The 22,075-nt window shown below is 61.7% G+C and overlaps 1 protein-coding gene across 1 annotated transcript; it reads left to right on the top strand.

Moving 5' to 3' along the window:
- Positions 1-1,186: 1,186 nt before the first annotated feature.
- Positions 1,187-18,476, top strand: FASN (fatty acid synthase). Its single transcript, XM_024760712.1, has 42 exons — positions 1,187-1,289; positions 1,819-1,956; positions 2,748-2,900; positions 4,161-4,334; positions 4,549-4,749; positions 4,864-4,986; positions 5,071-5,186; positions 5,277-5,411; positions 6,022-6,484; positions 6,570-6,757; positions 6,846-7,035; positions 7,699-7,793; positions 7,915-8,049; positions 8,154-8,357; positions 8,506-8,621; positions 8,858-9,030; positions 9,104-9,295; positions 9,377-9,457; positions 9,573-9,758; positions 9,927-10,106; positions 10,183-10,386; positions 11,024-11,328; positions 11,614-12,006; positions 12,089-12,253; positions 12,350-12,468; positions 12,559-12,713; positions 12,868-13,071; positions 13,226-13,376; positions 13,463-13,641; positions 13,727-13,846; positions 14,048-14,170; positions 14,281-14,504; positions 14,583-14,784; positions 14,920-15,071; positions 15,184-15,275; positions 15,484-15,635; positions 15,729-15,974; positions 16,217-16,405; positions 16,683-16,913; positions 17,026-17,246; positions 17,334-17,432; positions 17,528-18,476. The coding sequence occupies exons 1-42, from the start codon at positions 1,286-1,288 to the stop codon at positions 17,915-17,917; spliced, it is 7,563 nt and encodes a 2,520-aa protein (XP_024616480.1). The 5' UTR covers positions 1,187-1,285; the 3' UTR covers positions 17,918-18,476.
- Positions 18,477-22,075: the final 3,599 nt, after the last annotated feature.

Genomic DNA, 22,075 nt, shown 5'->3' with positions numbered 1-22,075 from the left:
TCCGGCCTTGGGCGCGCGTCGTCCGGCGCGCCAGTGGCGAGGGGTAGCCCCGCACAGCCTGCCCTGGCCTCGGTGTCCGAGCCCCCGGTATGGATGTTCGAGCTCCACGGGGCGCCCGAGGCCGGGCGGCGAAAGGCCCTCGCGGCATGCCCCAGGCCCGGCGGGGCAGGTGGGCGGATGGCGAGGGGCGGACGCTGAGGAGCGCCGCGAACAGCCATTTTGGTCTTGGGCTGGGCTGGGCCGGGCGGCTGCGGACCCTCGAGGGCCTGTATGAGCTCCCAGCCGCCCGGTGTGCGCCCAGCTCCGGCAGCCCACAAGGACCTCGTTTCAGGCCGGGCCGCCGAGCCCCTCCATCCGCAGCGTCCCCCCACCTCCGGGTGCGGGCTAGCAGAGTCTCAGCCGACCGGAGGGCCTAAGAAGAAGGGAGGGTGGTGGGTGGAGGAGGCGCGGGGCCGGATGAGGACGGCTTCCCCACCACGTGGGCTCCGTTTGGAGCCCCCGAAGTTCTGGGGGGAGAGCGGCTCCTGCCCCGTACAGCCTCGCGGCGGCGCATGCGAGACAGTGCGCTCTGCAGGGGTCTCCACCCCCTTGCCTAGTCCCGCCGGACTCCGCGTGAATAGCAAGTAGGGGGAGAACAGAGCGGGCGCTTTCTGGAGAAGCAGCCGCCCCGGGAGCTGGTGCCTCTGGGCCGGCAAAGGGCTCTTTATTTAGCGCTGGGGGAGGGGGCTCCCTCTCTGCCGGGACAGCAGGGTGATCAGGGCACCCAAGGAAGACGCTCTCTCCACTTGCTTGTGCTTTCCTTTGCTCAGAGAGACGCTGGAGGGCCGCTGGTTGGCGAGTCCAGCGGTCATTAGCGCCATGAGGCCCTGGAGCCTTGGTGGAAGTGTGCAGGATCAACCCTGGCCTTGCCCCCTTCCTCAGGGGCTGTACAGGAGCCCCCATCCTGGACCCACAGTCTCAGGGTAGCCTAGGCTCCCTCGTTGGCGTCTTGGGAATCTGGGTCTGGGTGGCCAGGCAGGCTGCGTGGAGGTTGGCAAGCAGGACTCTGAGGCCTCAACGTGTGCAGGTGTGTGGGTCTGGGTAGCACTTGACCGGCACCTGACTAGGAGTAGTTCTCCAGGTTGGAGCTCGCTGGAGCAGCCATACAGGCTGGGTCTGTCCACTGTGGGGCAGGGACCAATTTTGCCCCAGAGCCCCACCAGGCCTTGGCACTCTCAGTGCCTGAGCCGTTGGGCCCAGCATGGAGGACAGCGTGGGGTGCTGAGTGCAGAGCCGGCCAGTCAGCATGGGTGAGCTTTCTCACCCCCGTGTTTGCCCTTTCTCCTTCACCTGCTAAATTCCCTTGGCCAGCTCTTAATAGGCTGATGGCCAGGCAGCCCTTTCCTAGGAAGGGTTTGGGCCCTTCTCTGGGTTGGCCCTGCCTGCCTCCCACTGTGAGGCCCCCTCCTGGGACCACTGCAGCAGGGCCGTTTTGGGGTCACCCCAGGCCAGGGCCAATGCCCAGAGAGCCCAACACTGCCAGTGAGAGGTGCAGGCAGGCTGGACCAGAGTGGACTCCCCGCCTCCCAACCACCGTACACATACTTCACCCAGGGCATCCGTCCGGCTGGCACACAGCACAGGAGCTGGCCGTGTGGATCTTTGTTGTGGGGCTTTCTGAGCTGCTGCCCTCAGACCCTTGGGTGGGCCAGATGGAGGAGGGGGGTCAGGGAGCCAGGGCCGGGGGAGCAGCAGCTGGGCCTCCAGTGAGGCTGCAGACTGGCAGTGTGGGTGCTGAGGTTGACCAGTGTCTGGGCCCCCACACCACCCTCCCTGCAGAGAGAGCAGCCATGGAGGAGGTGGTGATCGCTGGCATGTCCGGGAAGCTGCCTGAGTCGGAGAACTTGGAGGAGTTCTGGGCCAATCTCATCGGCGGTGTGGACATGGTGACGGATGATGACAGGCGATGGAAGGCAGGTAAGTGGGCCTGGGTTCTCCTCTCACTGCCACTGGGTACACAGTCTCCAAGCTACCAGGACAGGCCTGCTCTGGCCTGAGCTCCCGTCCCACCTGCAGAGCCAACGGTCACCCAAGGTGAGGCCATGCTGCAGGCTCTTCCTGCGAGATGGCGCCAGGAGAAGGCTCAGGGCGAAGGAGAAACTGGGGCCTCTGACCAGTGGGCTAGGGACTGAACTCCAGTCCGCAGGAGACTGAGGGCTGGCCCTGGGCGTGGTCTTTGCCCACTTCACAGATGAGCTAGGTAAGCTGTGAGGGGGCAGATCCAGAGCTAGGCCAGGTGGGTGAGCACCTCTGGCCCCACTGCCCACCACCTGGTCCCTGCAGAGCCTGGCCAGCCACTGCTGGCCCACATGTCCCAAACTGTCAGATAGGACATGAGGCTCTCCCAGGAAGCTGGTTTGACTCCCTTACGCCCAGTAGGTTCTTCAGCAGAGCGGCTTTACCTGATCTACGGGATGTGAGTCAGTGTGGCGGAGCCTGGCCTGGCCTCAGCCTCTGGGGCCAGTGTCAGGCCAGGCAGGGGGTCTCCAGCCAGGACAGGACAGTGGTGGGTAGGAGGAGGGGGCACTCCCCCCACCGTGCTGTGCTCTGGGACACCACCCGTGAGCCTCCCCCTAGGGCCCCCTCTCAGAAGTGGGCCCACCCATCCCGGGGAGCCTTGGCTCCCTGTTGCCACAGGGACGCCACTGTCAGTCGCTCAGGGCCGTGAGCTTCCGTGGCTGGCCCCTCCGTTTGCGTGTGCTCCACAGGACTGTACGGCCTGCCCCGGCGGTTAGGCAAGCTGAAGGACCTGTCCCGGTTTGACGCCTCGTTCTTCGGGGTCCACCCCAAGCAGGCCAACACAATGGATCCCCAGCTGCGCTTGCTTCTGGAGGTCACCTATGAGGCCATTGTGGATGGAGGTGGGTCATCAGGAGGCTGACAGCCAACCTAACCTGGGACTTCTGGGGGCCCATCCCTGAGGTTCCTGCCGCCCGTCTTGAAAGCGTTCGTCCATTTTGCTTCTAAGAGCAACATATGTTCATGACAAAACATCCAAAACATAGGAGCTGTTGAGGGAGCGGAGTCCTGGGCCGGGGCCAGTGGGCTGGGGAGGCATGGGCCTTGGGCAGGTCACATTTCACAGCTGCACACCAGAGGTGTCCCAGGCACGTCCTGATGCCCCAGTTTCCTCACTCCCCATTGCATGGCTGATCTTGGGGGCGAGGGAGGGTGCCAGGCAGAGTAGGAGGCGAGACCTGGCCCCACGACTGTTACCCTCCACACTCTTCTCTGCTGGGTTGAGTCTGGCCTTGGATAAGTGCCTCAAGGCCAGCTGCCCCTTGTCCTGGGGCACAGACTTGTCCCAGGGACACCAGGGACGTAGAAGTCCCGCCAGCTGGGAGAGGGGAGGCTGACGTGTGGGTGAGGCCCCTCAGTAGGTGAGCAGTGAGAGCTCAGCGCTGAGGGGGAGCCTGGGGCCTGCCTGCTCCCACCTGTGGTTGGCAGGGTGGGTATCCTGGCTTTGCAGTTTCTTGTCCTGCAGCAGATACTAAGCAGTCTCTGGGGTTGACACTGAGCGTGATGGGGTTATGGACACGTGCTGCCTGGGGTGGAGTGGAGGGGAGGTGAGAGGACCCTGGTAGGGGAAAGTGGAGACCTTTCCACTGCCCAGGCCCCACCCGGAGACCTTGGATGCGGCTCCCCAGGGGCCGACCAGTGTCCCTCCCTCCTTTCCAAGCCTGGACACTCGGCTTTTGTCTCTCTCTGTCTTCTTATCTTGGCCCGCCCAGGGCAGGCCGCCCTCAGGGCTCACCAGACCCTGCCAGCAACACCAGGGGCCAGGGGAGTAGCCTAGGGACAATGCTGCCCTCTGTCCCCACCTCCGGCTGTCTCTGGCCGCTGCCTGACCCAGAGCCTGGAGCCCCACCTGGCACCCTGCCCGTGCCTGGGCCCTGGTTCCTTGTGACCTGGTTATCCGTTCTCAGCCCTACCTGGGCTGGCCGCCCCACTGTGGCTCTGCTCTCTCTTCCCTGGCCCACCTCGTCCCTTCCAGAGTCAGGCTGAGATGGAGCCTCCTCTCACCCAAGCCAGAGAGGCTGAGAGGCGAGGCCGCACCTCTCAGAGCTGGATGGTGGGCTGGGCATGTCACAGCAGCTAGGGCTGACCTCTGTCTCCTACAGGCATCAACCCAGCTTCCCTTCGTGGGACGAACACCGGTGTCTGGGTGGGTGTGAGCAGCTCTGAGGCCTCAGAGGCTCTGAGTCGAGACCCTGAGACCCTCATGGGCTACAGTATGGTGGGCTGCCAGCGTGCCATGATGGCCAACCGCCTCTCTTTCTTCTTCGACTTCAAAGGTGGGTGCACACACAGCTCCTCTGGGCCTCGGACTGGGGCAGGGTGGGGCCGGACGGCAGCTGAGACCCTTCCAGACTCTGACTCCCCCCTCCGAGGAGGGCCTGCAGGGGTGAGGTCCTGGTATCATAGGCTCCACATGGAGGGCACCTGCTAAAGCTGCCAGGGCCCCAAGTTTGGGGGAGTCCCACAGCTGCATTGTGCCGTTGCCTGCAGGGCCCAGCGTTGCCCTGGACACAGCCTGCTCCTCCAGCCTGCTGGCCCTGCAGAGCGCCTACCAGGCCATCCGCAGTGGAGAGTGCCCCGCAGCCGTTGTGGGTGGCATCAACATCCTGCTGAAGCCCAACACCTCGGTGCAGTTCATGAAGTTGGGCATGCTCAGCCCTGAGGGCTCCTGCAAGTCCTTCGATGCAGCAGGTGAGGGCGGAGGGCGTGGGAGCACAGGATAGCACCCCCCGCCCCCGTTTCACCCTACACCAGCCCCTGAGCTCTGCCCTGAGCTCCTAGGCCTGAGGTGCCCTCTGCCCCCAGGGGACGGCTACTGCCGTGCAGAGGCTGTGGTGGCCGTCTTGCTGACCAAGAAGTCCCTGGCCCGACGGGTGTATGCCACCATCCTCAATGCCGGCACCAACACTGATGGCTTCAAAGAGCAAGGTGGGAGCAGCCCGGGCAGGGTGAGGGTGGGGCTGCAGGCGGTTAGGTGATTGGTGGTGTGCTGAGGCCTGGCCCCGCCCACAGGCGTCACCTTCCCCTCCGGAGAGGTGCAGGAGCAGCTCATCCGCTCCCTGTACGAGTCGGCCGGGCTGACCCCCGAGTCCCTGGAGTATATCGAAGCCCATGGCACTGGCACCAAGGTGAGAGCCCTGCCTGGCCGTGTGCACACCCCACACCCCACGCCGGAGAGGTGCCGGGGTGGAGTCCTGACCTCCCTGAGTCCCCCACAGGTGGGCGACCCCCAGGAGCTGAATAGCATCACGCGGGCCCTGTGTGCCACCCGCCAGAACCCCCTGCTGATCGGGTCCACCAAGTCAAACATGGGGCACGCGGAGCCCGCCTCGGGGCTCGCAGCACTGATCAAGGTAGGCGGGCAGTCCTGCTGCCTGGTCGGGGGAGGATCCCCACAGGCTGAGCTGTGGGGTGTGGGCCACTGAGACCCAGACAGCCGGGTGCCAGCATGTAGCCATTCCCTGCCCTAGTTCACTGGGCCAGACATCTTGCCCGGTACTGCTCCACAAGAGACCAAGCCAGAGGGTGGAAGCAGCGGGGCGGCCCCACCTGTCCAGGGCTGCCCTTCCCCGTGGCCTGCTGACCAGTTGGTAGCCAGGTCAGCACTGCTCAGGCTCCCTGGTGCTCTGGGCTTCCTGGGCCACTGTAGCCACCCGTCTGCAGCTCTTAGATCGGGACCTGGGGTGGAGTCTGGCTGAGGGACCTTTGTGTCTAGACCCATGGCCATTAGTCCGGAGGTGTCAGGGACCCTAGATGAGGCCCAAGGCCGAGAGGGGAAGGGGCCTGCGGCTCGGTCACCAGACCACTGCACTGGGGCTGGGCACGGTTGGGGGGAAGGAAGTCTGTTGCAGTGACCAGGTGGCCTCAGAGTGTCCTCAGGAAGGGAAGTACCTGGAGCCCACCCTGACCAGCAGGGCAGGGAGCCCGGGGCTGGCCACGCCACTGACCATTAGGCACCCATAGGTGCTGCTGTCCCTGGAGCACGGGGTCTGGGCCCCCAACCTGCACTTCCACAGCCCGAACCCCAAGATTCCAGCACTGCAAGACGGGCAGCTGCAGGTAGTGGACCGGCCTTTGCCCGTTCTCGGGGGCAATGTGGGCATCAACTCCTTCGGCTTCGGCGGCTCCAACGTGCATGTCATCCTCCGGCCCAACGCCCAGCCGCCCCCACCTCTTGCCCCGCACTCTGCCCTGCCCCGTCTGCTGCGGGCCAGCGGGCGTACCCTTGAGGCGGTGCAGGGCCTGCTGGAGCAGGGCCTCCGGCACAGCCATGACCTGGCTTTCGTGAGCATGCTCAACGACATCGCGGCCGCCCCCATGGCCACCATGCCCTTCCGTGGCTACGCTGTGCTGGGCGGCCAGGGCGGCAACCAGGAGGTGCACCAGGTGCCGGCTGGCAAGCGCCCACTCTGGTTCATCTGCTCCGGTGAGCCCCCGGCTCCCCAGGGTGTCCCTGAGGGCAGTGGGGGCAGGGCCGCGCAGCCCTGCCCTGACGCCTCTCACTGGGACAGGGATGGGTGCACAGTGGCGCGGCATGGGGCTGAGCCTCATGCGCCTGGGCAGCTTCCGCGATTCCATCCTGCGCTCAGACGAGGCCGTGAAGCCTTTGGGATTGCAGGTGTCGGACCTGTTGCTGAGCACAGATGAGGCCACCTTTGATGACACCGTCCAGTCCTTCGTGAGCCTCACTGCCATCCAGGTGCACCCCCGGGGTCTGGAGTGAGCGGGCCGGAAGGGCGGTCAGCCTGGCGTCCCCGGGACTGGCGTGACACACCCTGTTCCCCCAGATTGCCCTCATAGACCTGTTGACCTCCATGGGCCTGCGGCCTGACGGCATCATCGGGCACTCCCTGGGTGAGGTGGCCTGCGGCTACGCCGATGGCTGCCTCTCTCAGGAGGAGGCTGTCCTCGCTGCCTACTGGAGGGCCCAGTGCATCAAGGAGGCCAACATCCCGCCTGGGGCCATGGCAGCTGTGGGTAGGTATTGCCCTGCGCTCCCCCATCCCACTCCACCCATGGGCCTGAGGGTCTCCATGGGAGGGGACGTCTACGCTGGCACCTTCGACATTGGTGCTGGGCAGAGGCAAGGTTCTGGGGTGACTCGCCGGCCACCGTCCTCCTCACTTCAGGGTGAGAGCGACCCTGACAGCCTGCTCCAGTGTGCCCTGTGTGGCCTCCCTGAGCCTGATGGCCTTGGTGCTCAGCACACTTGCCCATGGGCATCAGTAGAGGCCAGCATGGTTTTCCCATGAGCCTGAGCTAACTGGGGGCTGCAGGGGAAGGAGTGGGCCTGTTCGCACTTCGGGCAGGCAGGGCTGGGGACGGAAGGACACCCGAGAAAACCTGAGGGACTGGCAGGAGAGTGAGGCCAAGGTCCTCTGTGGTTGGTCAGACGTAGGAGCCTTTGGCCTCAATACTGAGCCGAAACTGGCTCCCGCCTCTGGGGTAGCATTAACGACACCTTTGCCTGAAATCAGACACGGCAGGGGTGAAAGTGCCTCGTAAAGGTGCCGCTCTGCAGCTGTCATCACGGCCTCTGTGGTTAGAGCCACCCCGGCAACGTCTTCCTCCCCCTGGGGAGGGGCCGAGTGAGGGTGCCAGCTCCCTGTGGCCACCTTCTGAGGCTGTCTCTGCCCCCAGGCTTGTCCTGGGAAGAGTGTAAGCGGCGCTGCCCCCCTGGTATCGTGCCTGCCTGCCACAACTCCAAGGACTCTGTGACCATCTCCGGACCTCAGGTGGGCCCTGGGAGGCGAGGCCTCATCCCCAAGTCCCCTCCTATCCCTCAGGGTGAGCTCTGCCTGGGGAGCGGGGCACGGGCCTAGGACTGCTCGTCCAGCGCCCCTGCCCCCACCCCAGGCCGCAATGTCCGAGTTCGTGCAGCAGCTGAAGCAGGAGGGGGTGTTTGCCAAGGAGGTGCGGACAGGTGGCATAGCGTTCCACTCCTACTTCATGGACTCCATCGCCCCTGCGCTGCTGCAGGCACTCAAGAAGGTGGGTTGCTGCCCCATGGGCTGCCTGGCGGGGGCCTCCCGGAGGACGGGCGGGCAGGCGGCCCCAAGCTCCCTCACGCTGACCCAGCCTGACCGTGCGCGCAGGTGATCCGGGAGCCGCGGCCCCGCTCCACGTACTGGCTCAGCACCTCCATCCCCGAGGCCCAGTGGCAGGGCCACCTGGCCCGCACGTTCTCAGCTGAGTACAACGTTAACAACCTGGTGAGCCCCGTGCTATTCCAGGAGGCACTGAGGCACGTGCCTGAGCACGCCGTGGTGCTGGAGATCGCCCCCCACGCCCTGCTGCAGGTGCGTGCTGGGGGGGCAGGGTGGTCAGGTCCGGGAGGGATGGCGGTCGGGGGCATGGCAGGGAGGCAGGCTGGCCGGGCTGTGTGTGGCCTTGTGGGGGTGGGTGGGAGCTAGTCAGAGGGAGGCCCAGCCTGTCTCTGCCTCTCAGGCCATCCTGAAGAGAGGCCTCAAGTCCAGCTGCACTGTCATCCCGCTGATGAAGAAGGACCACAGGGACAACCTGGAGTTCTTCCTCGGCAACGTGGGCAGGCTGCACCTGATGGGGTGCGTCCCCTCGCCCTGCTTGACCCTGGGAGCCCCTCAGCCATAGGCTGGCCTTGAGATCGTCCCTAGGAAGCGGGCCTGTGGGTGCTGGGCCACCGTCACACCCTCACTGCAGCCCCCACCCCACCCCGTCTCGGTCATCCCTGGGGTCTTAGGGGAGAACGGTTGGCAGTACCCACCCCAGGGTGGTCCTGGGGACAAATGTGCTGCTCACATCTCCCCTCTCCACCCTCCAGCATTGACATGAACCCCAATGGTCTGTTCCCACCCGTGGAGTTCCCGGCCCCCCGGGGGACCCCCCTCATTTCCCCGCACATCAAGTGGGACCACAGCCAGACTTGGGATGTGCCCGCCGTGGAGGACTTCCCCAGCGGCTCCAGCTGCTCCTCTGTCACTGTCTATAAGATCGGTGAGTGAGGTGGGGGCAGGCAGGGGGCGGCTCCTCCTTCCCGGTCGCTGGCACTAAGACCCATGCCCCACAGATGCCAGCCCTGAGACCCCTGACCACTACCTGTGGGATCACTGCATCGACGGCCGCGTAATTTTCCCCGCCACTGGCTACCTATTCCTGGTCTGGAAGACGCTGGCACGAGCCCTGGACCAAAGCATGGAGCAGGTGCCTGTGGTGTTCGAGGACGTGACACTACACCAGGCCACCATCCTGCCCAAGACAGGTGAGGCCGGCGGCTCGGGATGCGGGGCGGGAGTGCCGCCTGCTGACCTCTGCTGCTGACCTCTGACCCTGCTGCCTGCAGGGACCGTGCCCCTGGAAGTGCGGCTTCTGGAGGCTTCGTGCACCTTCGAGGTGTCTGAGAACGGCAACCTGATCGTGAGCGGTGAGCAGGGGCACCCGCCCAGGCTGCAGAGTCCCTGGTGGGGTCTCTGGGTGGACCCTTGGCTGCCAGCTCAGCCCGGCCTTGCCCTCAGGCCCTCTGCCACCCCCGCCCACAGGGCAGGTACACCAGTGGAAGGACCCCGATCCCAGGCTCTTTGACAACCAGTATGGCACGGGCCCCACACCTGTAGACCCCAGTGCTGCGTTCCGCCTGAGCCAGAGCGACGTGTACAAGGAGCTGCGGCTGCGGGGCTACAACTACGGCCCCCACTTCCAGGGCATCCTCGAGGCCAACCTCGAAGGTGGGTGCAAGGGGGCCCCATGCTTTGGGGCTAACTCCTGCTGCCCGGCGTTAGATGCCCAAGCTGGGTGAAGGGAGGGCAGTTGTGGGTATGAGGGGGCCGCATGGAGGAGAGGGCCCACTGGGGGAGAGACCCAACCTGGCCGAGCTGACGGTCCCTCCACCCCAGGTAACACAGGCCGGCTGCTGTGGAAAGACAACTGGGTGACCTTCCTGGACACCATGCTGCAGATGTCCCTCCTGGTCCCGGGCCACCGCAACCTGTGCCTGCCCACGCGCATCACCGCCATCCACATCGACCCCACCACCCACCGGCAGAAGCTGTACGCGCTGCAAGGCGAAACACAAGGTAGCCCCGCCCTGGCCCTGCACACTTGTGTCCCTGCGCCAGGTGCTGCCCACACTTACCCAGCATGTCCCCGCAGTGGCCGACGTGGTGGTGAACAGGTATCTGAACAGCATCGTGGCCGGCAGCGTCCACATCTCGCGGCTCCACGCCTCGGTGGCCCCTCGGCGGCAGCAGGAGCAGCTGGCACCCGTCCTGGAGAAGTTCTGCTTCACGCCGCACGTGGAGAGCGGGTGCCTGGCTGGGAGCCTGGCCCTGCAGGAGGAGCTGCAGCTGTGCAGGGGTGAGGCCTGCGCCCACCCCCTTCATCCCGGGGTCCAGCTCCCAGTTCCTGTGCCCAGTCTGGCAAAGGGGAGCTCATCACCTCCCCTCATCGCCCCGTCACAGCCCCTCTTTCATGTGGAGCCCAAATCTGCCTTCCCCTTGTGAGTGCCCCCAGGCCTGGCTCCCCCCACCCAGAGCTGATGTCTTCAGAGGAGGCCTAGCACACATAGGTGACAGATTTGTCCCCTTCTGTCTGTGCCCCTAGCCAGTCATATAGGCATAATGCCATGAGACAGCTCCCTACACAGGGCTCACACCCAAGCTGATGGGTGGGGAGAGCTGGGGAGGGGCAGCAGGGCCGTCAAGGCACTGAACCTACCCTCTGGAGAATCCACCCTCTGTAGGGCTCACACCTGGGTGGGAGGCAGAGCAGCCCTTCACCCGCCCAGTGGTCCCGATGGTTGATGCCAGTTTCTAGCCCTGGAGGACTGGACTGCCCACTCCGTCCTTCTATTTGCTGTCAGTGGGCAGAGCCGGGCGGTGGGTCCTGCTTACCTCCGAGTCCCTGCTCCAGGCAGACACCAGTTGCTGGGGGACCTTCAGGAACCCCAGCCCAGCTGAGGCTCTTCCCTAGCACCCATCTCTCTCCTCCCCAGGGCTGGCACAGGCACTGCAGACAAAGGTGGCCCAGCAGGGGTTGAAGATGGTGGTGCCCGGGCTGGACAGTGCCCAGGCTCCCCGGGAGGCCCCGCAGCAGGGCCTGCCTCGGCTGCTGGCCACTGCCTGCCAACTGCAACTCAATGGGAACCTACAGCAGGAACTGGGCCAGGTCCTGGCCCAGGAGAGGCCCCTGCTGTGTGACGACCCCCTGCTCAGCGGCCTCCTCGACTCCCCAGCACTCAAGGCGTGCGTGGATACCGCCCTGGAGAACACGGCCAGCCTCAGGATGAAGGTGGTGGAGGTGGGTGCTGAGCGCAGAGGCAAGCACTGTGCATGTGGACCCAGACGCAGGCAGCCCCAAACACCAGGAAGGCCGGGGCCCCTCTGAAGCGAGGCCGCCCGCACACTGAAGGGGAAGGGGCACAGAGAAGGGGCTGGAGGTGGGCTCTGCGGGTGCTGTGGACAGGGCAGCGCTGGCCAGTGGCCTCAGCAGAGTTGGCGGGTGGGCCTTTCTGGGAGACACCCAGCCGAGGGGGTGGGTGCGCCTGCCCCGTGGCAGCTGATCCAAGAAGCTGTTCCACCCCAGGTGCTGGCTGGTGACGGCCGACTGTATTCCCGCATCCCGGCGCTACTTAACACCCAGCCCCTGATGCAGCTGGACTACATAGCCACTGACCGCCACCCCCAGGCCCTGGAGGCTGCCCAAGCCAAGCTGCAGCAGCTCGGCCTGACCCAAGGCCAGTGGGACCCTGTGGACCCGGCCCCCAGCACCCTGAGCAAGGCTGACCTCCTGGTGTGCAGCTGTGCCCTGGCCACCCTTGGTGACCCGGCCACGGCTGTCGGCAACATGGCGGCTACCCTGAAGGAGGGAGGCTTCCTGCTGCTGCACACGCTGCTCGGAGGTTACCCCCTGGGGGAGACGGTCGCCCTTCTCACCTGCTCTGAGTCCCATCGAGGGGGGCAGCACCTCCTGAGCCAGGTGCGGGGCGGGGCCGGGATGGGGAGGGGCCGGGATGGGGAGGGGCCAGGAGGCTGCCAAGCACTGACCCCCCAACGCACAGGACGAGTGGGAGAGCCTATTTACCGGGGCATCCCTGCACCTGGTGGCCCTGAAGAGGTCCTTCTACGGCTCTGTGCTCTTCCTGTGCCGCCGGCCAGCCCCGCAGGATAGCCCAGTCTTCCTGTCCGTGGAGGACGCCAGCTTCAGATGGGTCGACTCACTGAAGGTCAGTCCCTCCCAGCCCCGGCCAGGCCTGGCTAATGCAGCTCCAATGCTGGGGCCTGGGGAGCCCCCAGACGCCAACCCCTCCCTCGTTCTACAGAACATCCTGGCTGACTCCTCGTCCCGGCCCGTGTGGCTCATGGCCGTCGGCTGCACCACCTCAGGTGTCGTGGGCATGGTGAACTGTCTCCGAAAAGAGCCCGGCGGGCACCGGATTCGGTGAGATGCCCCCTGAGCTGCATGTTCCTTGCTCCTCCCCTCCAACCCCCGTCCCCCCCAGCTTCCCCTCACCTGTCTGGCTGCCCATAGGTGCGTCCTGGTGTCCAACCTCAGCAGCACGTCCCCCATCCCTGAGATGGACCCAAACTCCTTGGAGCTGCAGAAGGTGCTACAGGGGGACCTGGTGATGAACGTCTACCGGGACGGGGCCTGGGGGGCGTTCCGCCACTTCCCACTGGAAAAGGGTGAGCGCCCAATGTGCCACCATGCCCCCCCAGGCTCTTCACCTCGCAGCTGGGTGGCCTGAGAAGGAGAGGGCAGGGGGACCCTGGCTGGAAGCCCTGCCCAGCCCAGGGCTGCGTGTGACCCTGTGGCAACTCCACTTTCTGTCACCCACAGACCGGCCAGAGGAGCAGACAGAGCATGCCTTCGTAAACATTCTCACCCGAGGGGACCTCTCCTCCATCCGCTGGGTCTGCTCTCCTCTGCGCCACGCCCAGCCCACTGGCCCTGGAGTCCAGCTCTGCACCATCTATTATGCCTCCCTCAACTTCCGAGACATCATGCTGGCCACGGGCAAGCTGTCCCCTGACGCCATCCCAGGTACAAGCAGCACACGGTGGGGGGACCAGAACAAAGACCCTTGGGGCCAGGACCTGGGAAGAGGGGGTCCTCACCTGGGAGGCTCCTCGAGCCCAAGCTCACACACTGGGGTGCTCCTGGGGAGGTAAGGGGCTCACCCACCATCTGCCCCCAGGAAAATGGGTCGCTCGAGACTGCATGCTGGGCATGGAGTTCTCCGGCCGAGATGCTAGAGGCAAGCGTGTGATGGGGCTGGTGCCCGCCGAAGGCCTGGCCACCTCCATTCTGGTGTCTCAGGACTTCCTGTGGGACGTGCCTTCCAACTGGTGAGTCGGTCAGGGCTGTGACCTGGGGCCCAACATGGATGTGGCCAGGGGTCAGGCCAGAGCTGACCCCTGCGCTGTGCCCATAGGACCCTGGAGGAGGCAGCTTCAGTGCCCGTCGTCTATGCCACAGCCTATTATGCGTTGGTAGTACGTGGACGCATGCAGCCTGGGGAGACAGTGCTCATCCACTCAGGCTCGGGTGGTGTGGGTCAGGCCGCCATCGCCATCGCTCTCAGCCTGGGCTGCCGCGTCTTCACCACTGTGGGTAAGCCTACAGCCCTTCCCAGAGCCCAGGACTGCCCCTCCAACGCCTGAAGCCTAGACTTACCAGCAGCATCTCTCCCCACCAGGGTCAGCTGAAAAGCGGGCATACCTCCAGGCCAGGTTCCCACAGCTCAACGAAGCCAGCTTTGCCAACTCCCGGGACACGTCCTTCGAGCAGCACGTGCTTTGGCACACGGCCGGGAAGGGTGAGTGGCTCCCATCACTAGCCAACCGCCATCCACCCATATTCTCAGCCCCCTCTTCCCTTCCTCCCATCCCCCCCTCTCCGGCCAAGCTGGAGGAGACACTGGCCCAGGCGGGGACAGGGTCTGGCCTTCTGGACTTGTGCCACGTTGGCTGGGCAGTGGTCTTGACTGTGAGGACCCTTCTTGCCCCCCCACCCCAAGGTGTTGACCTCGTTCTGAATTCCCTGGCGGAAGAGAAGCTGCAGGCCAGCGTGCGGTGCCTGGCCCAGCATGGTCGATTCCTGGAAATTGGCAAATTTGACCTTTCCAACAACCATCCCCTGGGTGAGGCTGGGCAGCAGGCCGGGTGGGCAGGGGGCTTGTTGGGCAGAGCAGGGGTCCACAGGGTGGGCTGTCAGCTGAGTGGTGAGGCCGCCACCTGCCCACCTGTCCAGGCATGGCCATCTTCCTGAAGAACGTGACTTTCCACGGGATCCTGCTGGATGCAATCTTTGATGACGACAGCGCCACCTGGCAGGAGGTGTCGGCGCTGCTGCAGGCGGGCATCCGGGACGGCGTGGTGCAGCCCCTCAAGTGCACCGTGTTCCCCAAGACCCAGGTGGAGGACGCCTTCCGCTACATGGCCCAGGGCAAACACATCGGCAAAGTGGTCCTCCAGGTGAGTAGGGCACCCCAGGCACCCCCAGCTCCGGCCCCTGCCGGCAGTGTCTGAACAGCGGTGCTACCTGGGCTGCAGGTACGCGAGGAAGAGCAGGAGGCGGTGCTGCAAGGGACCAAGCCCACCCTGACGGCGGCCTTGTCCAAGACCTACTGCCCAGCCCACAAGACCTACATCATCACAGGGGGCCTGGGTGGCTTCGGCCTAGAGCTGTCCCAGTGGCTCATGCTGCGAGGGGCCCAGAAACTGGTGCTGACCTCCCGCTCCGGGATCCGCACAGGTGACCGGCCCCAGGGACCACAAGGGTGGGGCGATGGGAGAGGCCTCAGTCAGCTCCCCCTCCTGCTGCCCTCCAGGTACCTGGGCTTAGGGCCAGAGCCCTGATTTGCCCATCCCCACCATCTGTGTCCCGCAGGCTACCAGGCCAGGCAGGTCCGTGAGTGGAGACGCCAGGGTGTGCAGGTCCTGGTGTCCACCAGCAACGCCAGCTCGCTGGATGGTGCCCGGAGCCTTATCACTGAGGCCACCCAGCTTGGGCCTGTAGGCGGCGTCTTCAACTTGGCCATGGTGAGGACGGCTCTGAAGGGGCTGGAGCCACCTGCCCAGGGAAGCCCCCCGCCCCAAGCAAGCCCTCCAAAGCCCTGGGGCAAAGGCAGGTGCTAAGATCCCCTCACCCCAGGTCCTGAGAGACGCCATGCTGGAGAACCAGACCCCTGAGTTCTTCCAGGACGTCAGCAAACCCAAGTACAGTGGCACCCTGAACTTGGACAGGTGGGCTCCTCCCTTCTCTCTCTCCTTCTCCCAGCCCTCCCCCGCACGACCCTCACACTGCTGTCCAGAGACCAGGCCACAGGCCTCTGCCGGGGTCTGAACCAAGGGTCCGGGGCAGTGGAGGCGGTTTGGCAGGCGAGCCAGGGATCCTGGGCATGTCGGCCGGTGGGCTGGGGAGGCCGGCTGGGGGTGACTCAAGAACCCACAGGGTGACCCGGGAGGCATGCCCCGAGCTGGACTACTTCGTGGTCTTCTCCTCGGTGAGCTGCGGGCGTGGCAACGCCAGCCAGACCAACTACGGGTTCGCCAACTCCGCCATGGAGCGCATATGTGAGAAGCGCCGGCATGACGGCCTCCCAGGTGGGTCCGCCCGCCCCTCCTCCTCCACTCCTGCGGTGCCACCCTCATTTGTGCCCCTTCTCACCCCAGCCCCCCACCCTCCCTCACCCACAGGCCTCGCCGTGCAGTGGGGTGCAATTGGCGATGTGGGCGTTGTGCTGGAGACCATGGGTACCAACGACACAGTCATTGGCGGGACGCTGCCCCAACGCATCATCTCCTGCATGGAGGTGCTGGACCTCTTCCTGAACCAGCCCCACCCCGTCCTGAGCAGCTTTGTGCTGGCGGAGAAGAAGGCCGCAGCCCATGGTGACGGCAGCAGCCAGCAGGACCTGGTGAAGGCTGTGGCCCACATCCTGGGTGAGGGAGCACCCTGCACCCCCCAACTGGCAGACACTCAGCTCCCCTGAGTCTGGTCTCCCTGGCTGCGGAAGGGGGCATGCCGGCTTGCTCATGGAGGGAGAGACACAGGTGGTCTGTGCAGAGCTGGGTGGGTGCTGTGTGCCATGACCATAGTGATGATGGTTTGGGAAGACCCAGCCATCAGGGTACAGTGCCCACCAAGGCCCATCCCCCATTGCCAACTGAGCGCCTCTCCCCAGGCATCCGTGACTTGGCCACTGTCAACTTGGACAGCTCACTGGCAGACCTGGGCCTAGACTCACTCATGGCCGTGGAGGTGCGCCAGACGCTGGAGCGAGAGCATGACCGGGTGCTATCCATGCGGGAAATTCAGCAGCTCACGCTCCGGAAGCTGCAGGAACTTTCCTCGCAGGCTGGCACAGCTGATGGTAGGTGTGGAGGGGGGTATCCCCGAAACAGCACAGGTCCTCTCAGTGCTGCTGGCCTGTGAGCAGCCTGGACCCACCCCCTGACCCAGGTCAGGGGTCGTCCATCTGGCCCCGTCCTGAGAGCCCTCAGTGGGAGCCCAGTGCCCCCATCCACCTCCTACCCTAGCTACCAGCAGCCCCAGTCAGGTGTGTGCGTGTATATGTGTGCATGCTGGGGGATTGTAGCAGGGGACCCCATGTGGCCCCGGCCCTCCCTGGCATCTGCCCCTCTTCACAGAGCTGGTGGCCCCCACACCCAAGGAGGACAGCCCTGCCCGGCAGCAGGCCCAGCTGAACCTGAGCACCCTGCTGGTGAACCCTGAGGGCCCGACCTTGGCTCCACTCAACTCTGTGCAGAGCTCCGAGCGGCCCCTATTCCTGGTGCACCCCATCGAGGGCTCCATCACGGTGTTCCACAGCCTGGCTGCCAAGCTCAGCATTCCCACCTACGGCCTGCAGTGCACGGGAGGTGTGTGAGGGTCCTGCGGGGCTGTCCCCACAGCGGGCCTCCTCCATCCCCCAGTGGGTTGGGGGTGACGTGCACGTCCAGACAAGGGCTAAGCCTCATGCTGTCCCTGCAGCTGCGCCCCTGGACAGCATCCAGAGCCTGGCCGCCTACTACATCGAGTGCATCAGGCAGGTGCAGCCAGAGGGGCCCTACCGCATCGCTGGCTACTCCTATGGGGCCTGCGTGGCCTTCGAGATGTGCTCACAGCTGCAGGCACAGCAGAGCGCCGGCCCCACGAACAATAGCCTCTTCCTGTTCGATGGCTCGCACACCTACGTGTTGGCCTACACGCAGGTGAGGGTGGCAACGGCGCCCCTGGGGCCAGGTCTGGAGTCCCAGCCCCTTGTGCCGCCACTGCAGCAGCCCTTCCTCCCTTTGCAGAGCTACCGCGCCAAAATGACCCCTGGCTGCGAGGCCGAGGCTGAGGCCGAGGCTATGTGCTTCTTCGTACAGCAGTTCACTGACGCAGAGCACGGCAGGGTGAGTCTGCAGATACCGCGTGGCCAGAGGTCTCCCGACACCCCTGCCCCCCATTCACGTGCCTGGCACCACTCATTGTCCTGTCTGTCCTCCAGGTGCTGGAGGCGCTACTGCCCCTCGAGGGCCTGGAGGAGCGCGTGGCGGCCGCCGTGGAGCTGATCGCACAGAGCCATGCGGGCCTGGACCGCCATGCCGTCCGCTTTGCGGCGCGCTCCTTCTACCAGAAGCTGCGGGCGGCCGAGAAGTACACGCCGCAGGCCACCTACCATGGCAACGTGACACTGCTGCGCGCCAAGACAGGCGGCACCTACGGTGAGGACCTGGGCGCTGACTACAACCTGTCCCAGGTGTGCGACGGCAAGGTGTCCGTGCACGTCATTGAGGGTGACCACCGCACGCTGCTGGAGGGCAGTGGCCTGGAATCCATCCTCAGCATCATCCACAGCTCCCTGGCCGAGCCCCGTGTCAGCGTGCGGGAGGGCTAGGCCAGAGGGTCCTGCATGCGGGGCCCACCCCGCCGGCCCCCGCACCCCATGTGCAGCCACCAGTAGGACCAGCGCCCTCCCATCTCCTACCCCCCATCCCGGCTGCCCTGGGCGCGGGGCTGGGACCCGCGCTGCCAACTCGGAGACCTGCCCGGTCTGTGAAGAGTCGGCCGAGCCGCCAGCCAGGCCAAGCTTCCTGAATCGCACGGGCTCTGCCACGCGGGTCCACTTGTCGTTTCTCCGTTTGGATTCTCCTATTTATTGGGTCGCCAGGGAGACGCCGGTTGGTCCACCTGTGAGGCCGGCGCGCGGTAGCCGGGCCGGGGCCCCATGATGCCGGCAGTGGAGCGGAGCAGCCCCGGGCACTGGGCACCCACCCTATTTGTCTGTGTTCATTTTTCAAGAAACAACATTCAAACTGCTGCTTGGATTTTGAAATTTACTGTAATTGTCTGTGTAAAGAACCATGTCTGGATCCTGTTTCATTTTTACACCAACCTGGTAGAAATGTTGTCTCCTCTGGAGCCTCCCCACGATTAAACCGCACGTGCGCTCTGGCCTCTGGGCATCCTTTCTTCCTAACCAGCCCTGTGAGCCTGCGCTGTCCTGGCCAAGTCCTGGTGGCCCGGAAGGGACCACCCTCTGCTCCCTGCTGGAGGGAGGGGGCAACGCCTGGCTCCTGAAAGCAGGCTGGACACCTTGAGGCAGGGGCCCCTCTATCAGGGAAGCTTGACCAGGAGGAGACAGGTATGCAGTCTTATAATCCACTGGCATAATTGTGGGGTACCCCCTAGGGTACCCTTGCCAGATTTCCTTATCCCTCAGGGAAACCTCAGGTTTTCTCTCCTGGGCCTCAACTGAGTGGAGGATGCCCACCCACATTATTGAGAGTAAACTTTTATTTGAAGTCACCTGATCATAGACGTGAAGCACACTGACCAAATACCTTCACAGCAACACCTAGATGAGTGTTTGCTTAACTGGCCTAGTCCAGCAGAAGACTGACCCCACAGGTTTAGGCAGAAGGAATGAAGGCTGCATGGAAGGAAGTAGTGGGGCAGGGAGGCCCCTGAGCATCTGAACCTCGCCAAGCCAAGGGATGAGGTGGACGCACTGGGCTGGAAGCTTCTGGGCCGACAGCAGAGGTGAGCTGGAGCAGGGAGAGAGGTGGGCCCTGCACTGGGCCAGGACTGAATCTGGGGCCGGGGGAGCAGGCCCACTGCTAGACTTCTAGAAGGATGTGTTGAACCCAGAACATCCGGGGGCCCTTATATGTTCCTCAGAAAGTTCAACGTAGAATTACCATGTGAGCCAGTAATTCCACTCCTAGGTATAACTCAAAAGAATTGGAAGCGGACTCAGATACTTGTACACCAATGCTCATAAGAAGAAGTGTTACTCATCTACAACAGCCGAGAGGTGGAAATAATCCAAGAGTCTGAACAGATGAGTGAGTATACAAATGTGGTCTACCCACATAATGGGTATTATTCAGCCTTAAAAAGGAATGAAGTTCTGATACATGCCACAACATGTATCAGAACATAGTGTGAAAAAGTTTCTGGAGCAGGTATGTTAATATCAGAAAAAGTAGGTTTCAGAGCAAAGAATAGGTTAGATATAAAGGATCATTTCATAATGATAAAAGTGTCAACTAATCCAAAGGACATGAGAACTCGTGCTCCTATAACAGAGCTCCAAATTACACAAAGCGAAAGATCTGGAAGAAGAATCGGAATTCCCTGGCAGTCCAGTGATTAGGACTCCATGCTTCCGCTGCAGGGGGTGTGGGTTCAATCCCCGGTCGGGGAACTAAGATCCTGCACGCTGCATGGTGCAGCCAAAAAAAAAAATCAGGCAATCTACAATTACAGTTGGAGATTCCCAAAACCCTTCTCAATAACTGAACAAGTAGAAAATCAGTAAGGATATGTAAGACTTGAGCAATACAATCAACCAACTGACATTTATAGACCGACCAGCCAACAGTAGCAGAATGTACGTTCTTTTCAGATTCACATAGAACGTCTAAGATGGTTCACCTTCTGTGTCATAAAACCAGCCTCAATAAGTTGAAAAGAACTCAGCTTCTATAAAGTATTTTCTTTGACCATAATTGAATAAAATTAGAATCAATAGCAAAAAGATCTCTAGAATATCCTCAAATATTTAGAAACCAAATAACATACTTCCAATAACCCATGGGTTGAAGAAGAAATCAGAAAGTATTTTGAACTGACTGAAAATGAAGACGGCATGCCAAAATTTGTAGTGTACAGCTAAAGCAGTGTAGGGGAAATACATAACAATAAAGGTCTATGTCAAAAAAGAAGAAATGTCTCAAATTAATGACTTCAAATTCTGCCTTAAACTAAACAAAGAAGAGCAAATGAAACCCAAACTAAGCAGAATAGAGGAAATAATACATATCAGAGTGAAAGTCAAATAGGAAACAGAAAAGCAGAAAATGAAATTAAAATCATCTTTGAGAAGACCAGTAATTCATAAACCTTAAAACAGATTGAGCTGGGAAAAAAAATAGAAAAAACACAAATTACCAATAGTATCAGGAACGACAGAGGTGACATCACTAAGATTCTACATATATTAAAAGGCTAGTAAGGGAATATTATGAACAACTTTATGCCAAACAATTGGACAACTTAGAAATGAACAAAAATCCCACACAAAACACAAAGTCAAGAAGATATGGGCAGGGCTTCCCTGGTGGCGCAATGGTTGAGAGTCTGCCTGCCGATGCAGGGGACACGGGTTCGTGCCCCGGTCCGGGAAGATCCCACATGTCGCGGAGCGGCTGGGCCCGTGAGCCATGGCCGCTGAGCCTGCGCGTCCGGAGCCTGTGCTCCGCAACAGGAGAGGCCGCAACAGTGAGAGGCCCGCGTACCGGGGGAAAAAAAAAGAAAGATCCTACGAGCCGCAGCTAAGACGTGGCGCAGCCAAATAAATATCTTTTTAAAAGCACATTGAGATATCACAGACGTATTTGCATGGCTAAAATTAGGCATACCAAGTGTTGGTGAGGATGTGGAGAAACGAACTTTTCTACATTGCTGGTGGGAATGCAAAATGGTGGAACCACACTGGAAAAGAGTTTGGCGATTTCTTTGAAAGGTTCAGCACGCACCTACAATATGCCCCAGCCATTCCACTCCTAGGCATTTACCCGAGAGAAACAGCATATGTCCACACAAAGACTTGTCCGTGAATGTTTCCTGCAGCCTTGTTTGGAATAGCCAAAAACTAGAAACAACAATCCTTCACAGATGAATAGGCAGACAAATTGTTGTTCATTTCTGAAATGGAATACCACTCCACAATAAAAAGGAATGAACTACTGATACACACAGGAGCACGGATGAATCTCAAAATAATTATGCTGAGTGAAAGACACCAGACCAGAGAAGAGGACAGCTTTTCCTTGACTTGCGATGGGATTATGCCCAATAAACCCATCATAAATTGAAAATACCGTGAACTGAAAATGCATTTGCTACACCTAAACTACCGAACATCACAGCTGAGCCTCGCCCACCTCAAATGTGCTCAGAACACCAACATCAGTGGGCAGTGAGGCAAAACCATCTAACACAAGCTCTATTTTATAATAAAGTGTTGACTGTCTCACGTAACGGATTAAATACCATACTGACAGTGAAAATCAGAATGGTTGTCTGGGTCCAGGATGCTTGCTCACCCTCGTGTCACGGGCTGACTGGGGACTGCGCTCGCTGCCGCTTCCGAGCATCATGGGAGAGGACCAGACTGCATATTGCTAGCTTGGAAAAGAGCAATGTTCAAAATTTGAAATATGGTTCCTACTGAATGTGTATTGCTTTCACACCATCATAAAGTAAAAAAAATCGTAAGTTGAACCATCATAAGTTGGGGACCATCTGTCTATGTAATATGACTCCATTTATGCAAAGTTCTAGAAAGGAAAATTAATCTGCAACAGAAACTGGATCAGTGTTTGCTAGGGATAGGAGGGGGGAGGGGAGGGAGGACTTACAAAGGGTTAGAGGAAGCATGGGGGATAATAAATATTTCCATTATTTTGATTGTGGTAGTTTTACTGTTTACATACATGTAAAAAACTTATTTCCTTGTCACCTTATGTGCAGTTTTAAACTGTTAATT

This window comes from Neophocaena asiaeorientalis, unplaced genomic scaffold (assembly GCF_003031525.2).
Source record: "Neophocaena asiaeorientalis asiaeorientalis breed wild unplaced genomic scaffold, Neophocaena_asiaeorientalis_V1.1 scaffold30, whole genome shotgun sequence".
Taxonomy (NCBI): Eukaryota; Metazoa; Chordata; class Mammalia; order Artiodactyla; family Phocoenidae; genus Neophocaena; species Neophocaena asiaeorientalis.
This window is presented reverse-complemented; position numbering and strand designations above follow the sequence as displayed.

Bases quoted from the DNA above. Each gene is read 5' to 3' on its own strand.
- FASN (XM_024760712.1), top strand. The intron at 7,036-7,698 runs GTAGGTATTGCC...CTCTGCCCCCAG, and splicing joins TGGGGCCATGGCAGCTGTGG to GCTTGTCCTGGGAAGAGTGT. The intron at 9,031-9,103 runs GTGAGTGAGGTG...CATGCCCCACAG, and splicing joins TGTCACTGTCTATAAGATCG to ATGCCAGCCCTGAGACCCCT.